At 37.6% G+C, this 8,933-nt stretch overlaps 1 protein-coding gene across 2 annotated transcripts; it reads right to left on the bottom strand.

Moving 5' to 3' along the window:
- Positions 1 to 2,310: 2,310 nt before the first annotated feature.
- On the bottom strand, positions 2,311 to 7,958 carry LOC116003557 (BEL1-like homeodomain protein 6). Of its 2 annotated transcripts, none has more exons than XM_031243451.1 (5): positions 7,707 to 7,958; positions 5,340 to 6,865; positions 3,439 to 3,836; positions 3,281 to 3,341; positions 2,311 to 3,202 (listed from the first exon to the last, which is right to left on the bottom strand). In XM_031243451.1, the coding sequence occupies exons 2-5, from the start codon at positions 6,825 to 6,827 to the stop codon at positions 2,669 to 2,671; spliced, it is 2,481 nt and encodes an 826-aa protein (XP_031099311.1). In that variant the 5' UTR covers positions 6,828 to 6,865; positions 7,707 to 7,958; the 3' UTR covers positions 2,311 to 2,668. The 2 variants fall into 2 exon arrangements, with proteins under 2 accessions (XP_031099311.1, XP_031099312.1); XM_031243452.1 differs by lacking the exon at positions 7,707 to 7,958 and adding an exon at positions 7,413 to 7,658.
- Between the last annotated feature and the right edge of the window lie 975 nt (positions 7,959 to 8,933).

Here is an 8,933-nt window from a genome sequence, read left to right as displayed (position 1 = left end):
ATATTCGTAATAGGAATCAAACTCCACCTTGTTATTATAAACAAATCTTAATTGTTATTTCTTATCCACTAGACTAATGCACTAATGCATTCATCATCTTGATCTCTTCAATACACTCTCTTTCATTCTGATTTAGTTAATTAAGCTTGAATAAAAAAAAAAATTGGTAATATTTAATTTAAGAGGTTTGTATGTTAGGCTGGAGCATGCATGCAAGTTTTGATGATCCTCCAATGCCATTTTTAAAAATTGGGAGGTGTATAAGTTTGGCACCTCTTGATCTAGACCGAAGAGGCACTTAGGTAGTTAGGTGTCCCCATTTGTCAAATTTGGGAGGAAGACAAGTTTGGCAGCTCTAGGCCGAAGAGGTTAGTTAGGTGTTCTTTCATTTTTAGGTGATTTTTGTTGGTGTTGCTCTTATGTAAGAGAGATAGGATAAATGTTAGTGTAGCAAAGTGAACCATAGAAGGATAATGTTGTAAATGTGTTGTAGTTTATGGTTATATATAAATACTAGGGAAAAGGGTGGCAAATTATGCTATGAATCGGGTCTGATCCACCTTGGACCTAAGTCTATGTTCACAATTTTAAAATTCTATATTCACAATTTTAGATCTCAATATACAAAATTACATTATTCAATATTTACAATTTTTTAACTCTATATTCACAATTTTGTTATATAGATCAAAAAATTGTATTATACTAATGAATATAGACTTATGAAATTGTGAATATAAAGTTCTGTGTAATTGTAAAAATAGAGTTCTAAAATTGTGAACGTGGACTCGGGTACACCTTGCAAAGTGGACTCGGGTCCATAGTAAACAACCGGGAAAAGGTCAAATAGGCCATTAAACTTTACTCGAAAGTGCAATTAGCCAATTAAGTCCATGAACATCAAAAAAGCGCAATTAATTAAACACTCAAACTTATCATTTTAGTGCATCTAAACCTAATAACTGGTAATTCACCTGAAATAACTTGTCATCAAAATTCCGACAATAATTCCAACGATTAAAAATTTCTGGCGACTCATTCAATTAAAAAAAAAAAATCCGTTCACTGGAAAAGACAATTACACTGCTAGTCGCCTTCTCCACCATAGAAGACGATCAATCGATTGTGTATTCTCCAATGGAGAAGACCGGAAAAGGCTACTGGTATTTTAGATTATTCTTTTAATTAACGGCCATGAATAGTGGTCACCGGTCATAATTTTACCGGTAACCAATGATAAATCAGACTTAATTGACTTAATTTGACAAGTTCGAATGTTTAATTGCATTTTTTGAAGTTCATGGGCTTAATTGCACTTTTAAATAAAGTTTAAGGACCTATTTGACTATTTTTACTAAATAGTATGACCATAACATTGAAAAATGTAGTTATAATTATAATTAATAAAAGAATTATTTTGCTCTTCTTCCTTCAAATATTGCATATTAAACTAGTGTGTTAAGATTGTGTGAGCAAAAACTATTTTACTCCTGAAGAGACACATAGTTAAACCTTGTAAAATCTAGTCCTCTTTTTTTCTTTATGTTTTGATCTTTATTGTCATGTAGATTTCTCATGGGAAGATTTGAATGGCCTATCCTATTATAAAAATATGGTATTGACTGTTTTGCATGTATATAAATTAAAAAAATAAAACTAAACTTTCATTATTAATTATAACTTTTAACCTAGTAATACAATATCCTGTTTTTATAATAATAACTAGAGTCATTTTCATTTTTTGTTCTATTGTTATTGTGGTATTATCAATTTTAGTTCACTTCATTAATTTTTGCCACATTGCAGCCATTCTTATTTAGTCTTTGCCACTTTTAGTCCACCGTTAAAATTTTCGTCGAATGGCCGTCCAAAACAGGGGTGTTTTGGGTCTTTTCATGCTTTGGTCATCTCCTTGACCCTTTGCAATGGTTTTTCTTCCACATTTTCATCTAATGAAGAGGTCCAGTGAAAGCCATGTGAGCCACATTACAAAGCCATGGCTTTCGTCGGACCTCTTCATTGGACGAAAATGTGTAAGGAAAACCACTGCAAAGGGTCAAGGAGATGAATAAAGCATGAAAAGATAAAAAATACTCTTATTTTGGACGGCCATTTGACAAAAATTTTAACGGTGGACTAAAAGTGACAATGACTAAATAAGACTGGCTGTAATGTGGTAAAAATTAATAAAGTGGACTAAAATTGACAATGCCACAATAACAGTAGGACCAAAAATAGAAATGACTCAAATAACTAGCATTAGTGAATAAAATGGAACAACAGCAGTTAGTAGCCTTTGGAGCATCATTGTACAAGATAACGGGATTGCGAGCTTTCTCATAAATCAAATAATGAGCTTGTATTACAAAAGGGAAATGGAGAATACAGAACAAGAAGCCCAGAAACAAACAAATAAACCTGCCAACCAAAGTGAGCTAAATATAGCAGCTCTTTCAATTCTTATAGATTGCTAACATGTGCATATTTATGTTTTTTTCACTTGAGGTTTATGATTGTCAAGTGTCATTTATCATACAGTTTAAAGAGGATAATCATGACCCACTTTCTAGCAATTCAATGTTTCACCCTATTAATCACTAGAGGATCATCAAATCAGCTTAATTGTAGTTTTCCTTATTTAATCCAAGTTCCCAACATAACCCTAGACTTAACCAAGGTAATCATGGATCATTTGACCTCCTAAATGCTGCCTCAGCTGCTGAGGTTCATGTTGCTGTTGCACTCCCTCACCCGCGCTCTGCCTCAGCCCCAGCGTCAGCGATACAGACCCGAGCCCCCCGATTTCGAGGTTGTTTTGATGGTAAGGCACGAAACCCATAAGCGGTCCATCCATACCAGCTGCAGGAATGTGACAGTTGATCGTCCTCGATTGTTTTTCTTGAGCAGCGCTCCAGCTAGCGGGGTGTGATCTTTCGCCAATCCCCGACCAGCATTCTGCTTGCAGGCCCGGTATTCCTCTCATGCTCAGCCGGTTTGAGTATTGGCTTTCGTTTGGGAAGGTGAAACCGTTCGAGTGTTGGATGTGGTTCGGTTGGGTTGCGCCTTCTGTTGCAGTTGTGACCACTTCGGGTTTTCCAACATTTGAACCCCTTTCTGACATCGCTTTAGTCTCGAGCATGTGTATTTCCTCAACCATGGGCTTCCAAACTCGAACTCGGGCATTGATGAACCAATTTGAAACCTAAATCAACCACATAGTACTATAATCGCTAGAATCCTCAATACATAAATAATCGACAATGCTGTTTTACCATCCTACCTGGTTACGAGTTAAGCCAGTTTGGGTGGCCAACATATGCTTGTCAGCATCGGTTGGATACCTGTTAGGTATAAATTCGAGATTTCAACGAAACAGAAATGAGAAAACCGCATCGATGGACACAAAATCTCACAAGAGAGAACGAAAGTGATACTCACGGGTGAAGAAAATGGTCAAAGAGCCAGGCTCTAAGAACAGCAACAGCACGCTCGGGTAAGCCTCTCTGTGGCCTCCAAACTTGCGGTTGGGGATCCAAAAAGCCCATCCCGCTACCTATAGCTCTCTGCTTTTCTAGCGGATGGTCAGCCAATTTCAGACTCGAGCTAACTCTATCCCCTTTACTTCTACCAGCATGGGATAACAGCTCTTGACCCAAAGTTTTCCGAATGTTCCTGAGCTGATCTGAGATGGCGCTTTTAATGGAATAAAAGCTCCTCGAGATAGTCTTGAGAGCCAGCAAAATGTACGGGGTAGCTGCACTCAGACCCGCCACCGATTCGAAGGACGAAACTACCATGTGCATTTGTTGATGATACTGGCTGTACCTTCTGCAAACCTTTCGAAAACATCGCACAAGAAGCTAGCAATTCAGATTCTCGCAACGCATATATGAATTACAGTAAAAATTTCTCTCAACTTTTCATATTAAACCCTAAGTCAGACCACTACACAAATTAAACCACAAAAACTGTTTAAGCAAAAATCAAACATTTTCAAAAGATATCATTTCACCTGTGTTAGGTATTATGTCACTTTTACATCAGTAGGTGGAGGGGATGTCGTCACTATGTTGGCCATTAAGGAATGGTTTCATGCAATAATTAAGCCCCGTACAGCACGGGCCATCTCCAAATCACTGAGTGTACTACTTTAATAAAGCAACTTATTAACAGTGTTTAGCATTTTTCATTATGATCATTTCGATTGATTGATCCTAATCTATCCTTTAATCTTTAATTCAAACAATACTGTGTACGGAGCCCATAGCAATTAAAAGTTAATCAATCATACTCCCGTGGGTTCTAAAGGTTGGGCATTTGTGTCTAACTTTGCTACCGCAACAAATACAAAGTTCGATTCAATTTTTCTAATCAACCATTCCTAAAGGGGAAAGACGACTGGTCAAGTTCAGCTACAGTCATTCATCGTAGGAGTATGAAAAGCCTACACTAAGAATTACTATACACTTCAATTTTCGCATGAATAGTAACTAGATTCTAAAACTGCAATTAATCTTACGGGGTTTTTGTAAAAGTTCATTTGGCTGAAAGGATTTTCTACAAACTTTACGTATTTAGCTATTTTAGGGCCTCGGGTTACATTTTCAACAGAAAACATTACCACTTAGTTCAGATATATGGTTCCAGAGAGTATTTAAATCCATAGCCACAGATACACAAGAATAGCATCCCGAGTGCATTTAAGGATATCCTCGAGATGTGACAACATTGTATTACATACATAGAAACAAACATCAGTTAAATCAGACAATAAAATGTAAGACTGAGCACAAAGGCGGGAAACATCCAAATTAAAGTAGACAACTTGATTATAAATAGAAAAATAGATCAATTAACAACAGCCCGAAATCACATCTCCAAGACTATGCAATTTCAGATTCAAGGAATATCATGGCAACATACATCACAAAATTAAAGACGATACTAGGATGACAATAACACAAATGGGTATGTAGATTTCGAGATGATATATTCAATTTGACCCGTAATTTCCTACCGAGGCACATTTACTTAATTGAACTCAGTTTAAAGTCGCCAATCTTTCAGTTAGACAAGCTCGAGTATATTTTAAATTTTATTTATTTTACCCCTTACAGTTTTGCCAACGGGATTACCTGGGATTATATCAAACAGATGTCCACAAACACTATCAGTTCTAGCCATCCGGGCTTTATGTCTATTTCAGAAAATGTGATAATAAAATCCTCCGCAATTCAGGAATCAGTATGCCATGTAAGTACCGAGCAGATAAGCACATAGTTTAGGAATAACTTCAGTTATCTAATTAAACGAGCCAAGCTAGGGTGTCAGCGAATTACCTCATCCTGCATGTATAACAACTTGACTCTCGTTTGCTGATATTCGGATCTCAGGTAGGATTCATTAGCTGAATATAAACCGCTGTTGTCACCAGCCATAGACCCGCCTGGACAAGTAGCAGAACCCTCGATGGCATCATTCGAAAGACAGACTTCATCCAAAACTTTCTTGGTGAGCGCAGATACTGTTAGGGCACTATGGCCAGAAAAATTGCACAGTTCATCGAGCAGCTGCTGGGCCGGTTTTAGGAATCTCGAGCTTTTCAGAATGGTTGCATAGCCTGTGAAAGGACCAAATGGCACCACATTTAGATGAGCTAAAGTCGAATTCCTGACAACTGTGTCTTGACAAGCAGCATTCTCCAACATTTTACTCAATTGTTTCGAGGAGGAACACAAGTAGTCGGACCTCAAGGGCCGCAACCCGGGCATGCCATCGAAGCCACAATTCAAGTCCCCCGAAACATTATGCTGGCTGCCAACTGCCCCAAAATGGGGTTTGGACGGAGCAACTGAGGAAAGCGAGAGCGATAGAGCCTGAGTGCTCGAGATGTCATTTCGTTGCGACCCTCGTTCAAATTCACCGTGCCACTGATGATGGCATCCCTCGACTGCCCTATTTACCATCTCGGAATCACTGTTAACACATAACACACTAGACTGATCACCATAAGCCGGAAGCAGATGAAGCTCGCTCCGAGAATCCAACCACGAACCACCACGCCCGCTCTCCCTCGGGTTTGGCAACGACACAGAGGTAGTCATTTTAGTCTCAATGCAGCTCCCCGAAGTCACCACTTCTGGACAGTATGCACTAAACTGCATATCCTCAAACTGCTTTTGACCAAACTGTCCAGGAATCACACTCGTCGTGTTACTCAAATTCAATTGCGCTTCACTATACTTGAAATACCCCGGCTTCACACTATGAGTTCCAGAAACAGGAACACAATTCGGGATCAAACCCCGGGACGAGCTCCCTCCCACAGCCATAGGGCCAACACTACTACTACCCAAACCACTCGAATAATTCGCCCCAACATTATTCCAATCACAGCAAATCTGCTGCGATCCAACGCTCTTCCAATTCTGGGGCTCACCACTCACATTAACAAAATGGTTGAAGCTATTACTAAACTGCCCATTATCTCCACCACCAGCCTTATCGCCCGGTGGAGACGAGGGCGGTTCTTGATTCACAGTAACAGCATTGTTCTTGTTTGGTACTAAAGAGTGTGAATCTGACCCAAAATTTAGCATTTCTGAGGACAACACTGACTGTTCATATGAAATGTTCCCATACCTACAACTAGGAAGCTGAGCAAGATCCATGTTTTGTCCCGGGTTTTGCAAGGACCAGTGCTCAGAATTCCCAGAATAGTCTCCCAGGTAAGGAGAAGACGACGATGGAATGTTCTGAACCCTCAACTTATCCCTCCTGCTTTGTTGCACAACATGCAAATCAGGCCTGTGTGTTCTAGTCTCCATTAGAACCTATCAGTCCCCCTTAGTGACAAAATCCATCCCTACATAAAACCCAAACCGTTAAGAAACCTGAGAAAAAGCACATAAAGATGGGAACTTTAAGGAAAACCCAATTCAAAAAAACAACAAATTGGTCAGTACTAATAACAAGAAACCTTAAACATCTTAAATGAAAGAATTTTCAAGAAAAAAAAAATGAAAAATGAAAACTTTTTTTTTTTGGTTATGGAAAGAGTGTGTGATGTGTAAGCTGGAAACGTGGGGAGCAAATAGAAACTGGAAAGAGACAAGAATTTGGGTAAGAAATTCCATTGCTGTTGAGTTTCTCTCCTTCCAATGGCGTTTTGTTAGTTTCGTGCAACCTTAGCTTGGCTTAGACTTCTAGGCCAAGCAAACTTCATCTCTTTCACAGACTTTATTTACTACAACCAACACACAAATCCAGTAAAAGCATTCACTGTTTGTCAGCTTAGCACAGAAACTTTAGCCAAGAATACAAGCAAAAGGCCTTCACAACAAAACCCAAACCTCAAATGAAAAAAAAAAAAAAAAAAAATCAAGAAAAGAGAGAATCATCATCACCCCCACCTCAACTGATCACACTGCAAAACCCTAATTTCCCTTCTCAGTTCCTGTCATTTCCAGTCCCCAACAAACCCCAAACCTTGAACCCTTCAACGTCTTCTTGAGCTAGAAAAGGCAAGCAAGCAAAAGAGAAAAGAAAAAAAAAATACAGAATTTTTACACTTTTTTTCACTGCTCAAAACCCTGCAGATAAGACCAAAAGAAAAAAGGACAGAAAACCCAGCAAGCAAAGAAAGTGTGGGAAGAAATATAATAAAATAAGAGGTGTTGGAGGTTTGGAGAACCGAATTTGATTACCTTTAACGTTAAAGTTAGGTTGGTGATAGTTTTAGGGAATAAAAGGTAGGGAGATCTTGGGCTGGAGAATAAGAACCCGGATTAGAGCAAAGCTAGAATTTATGCAGTTTGTCCGGGAAGATTCCGATGAGTTTTCCGGTGACAATGAAGTGGGGCAGGAGATATGTGCTCTATACAATGCAAGACTAAGCTAGCTGGAAGAGCATTGAGTGGAATAGTACAATCATTGTCAAAGGCTATAATAAGTGCTCCTTATGCTCAGATACTACCAATTTTGTAGTAAAACCAGCTATAATATTTTATTTTAAATAGGTTCTACAAATATTATATCAAAATTTAATAATAATTAAATTTAATATTGGTAATCACTTTTAATATCCATTGAAAAATAAATAGAGCAACAAATAACTACAAAAATTGCGATCAAGTCACTCCCATGCAAACTAATTACCTAGCTAGATTAGGGGTAACTCCCATCCTGTTAGTGCGAAAATTGATTTACCTATAAATATGAATCAAAAGAGTAAATTACAAAAATGGTCCTTCGACTATGTTGATTTCACCTTTTTGGTCCTAGTCATTTTGACTTGACTAATTACATCCTTCGACTATCAATTTTTTTAACCATTTTGGTCCTCCGGCAACTTAGACGACAATTTTTTAGGGATATTATTGGAAGTTCAATGTGAATTCACCATTTTTTTTTGGGCTCTCTTGTGCCCTCTCCTATTGCTCTCTAGTAAACTTCCAATAATATCCCTAAAAAATTACCGTCTAAGTCACTGGAGGACCAAAATGGTTAAAAAAAAATTGATAGTCATGTAATTAGCCAAGTCAAAATGACTAGGACCAAAAAGGTGAAATCAACATAGTCGATGGACCATTTTGGTGGTAATTTACTCTGAATCAAAATGAATTCGTTTTGATATTTTAAGTTTTATTAGATTTTGTAGTTTCTGGGTTACGTTTCAACACATATTTTAGTGTATTCTAAGTACATAAATTAATATTTTAAGGTACAAAATTTTATAATACAAGAGACAAAAACTCACAACACAAAATACATATACATGTTATATATTTACTTATTCTCAAATCTAATTTATGTAGATAATAACATGCAGTCATATAGACACATAATTTCATAGTACAAGACATATCGCAAAACAAAACACACAGTATGTTGTGTGTTACACAATTACTAATTTATTTCAAGTACAAATTAAA

The sequence above is a fragment of the Ipomoea triloba genome, chromosome 14 (assembly GCF_003576645.1).
Source record: "Ipomoea triloba cultivar NCNSP0323 chromosome 14, ASM357664v1".
NCBI lineage: Eukaryota > Viridiplantae > Streptophyta > Magnoliopsida > Solanales > Convolvulaceae > Ipomoea > Ipomoea triloba.
Note: the sequence above shows the minus strand (reverse complement) of the source record. Positions and strands in the feature narration are given on the sequence as shown.

Coding starts and splice junctions, on each gene's coding strand:
- LOC116003557 (XM_031243451.1), bottom strand. CDS start 6,827: ATGGAGACTAGAACACACAGGCCTGATTTGCATGTTGTGCAACAAAGC. Junction 3,837..5,339: donor TGTTATACATGCAGGATGAG/GTAATTCGCTGA, acceptor TGTTTTCGAAAG/GTTTGCAGAAGGTACAGCCA. Junction 3,342..3,438: donor TTTGACCATTTTCTTCACCC/GTGAGTATCACT, acceptor TATACCTAACAG/GTATCCAACCGATGCTGACA.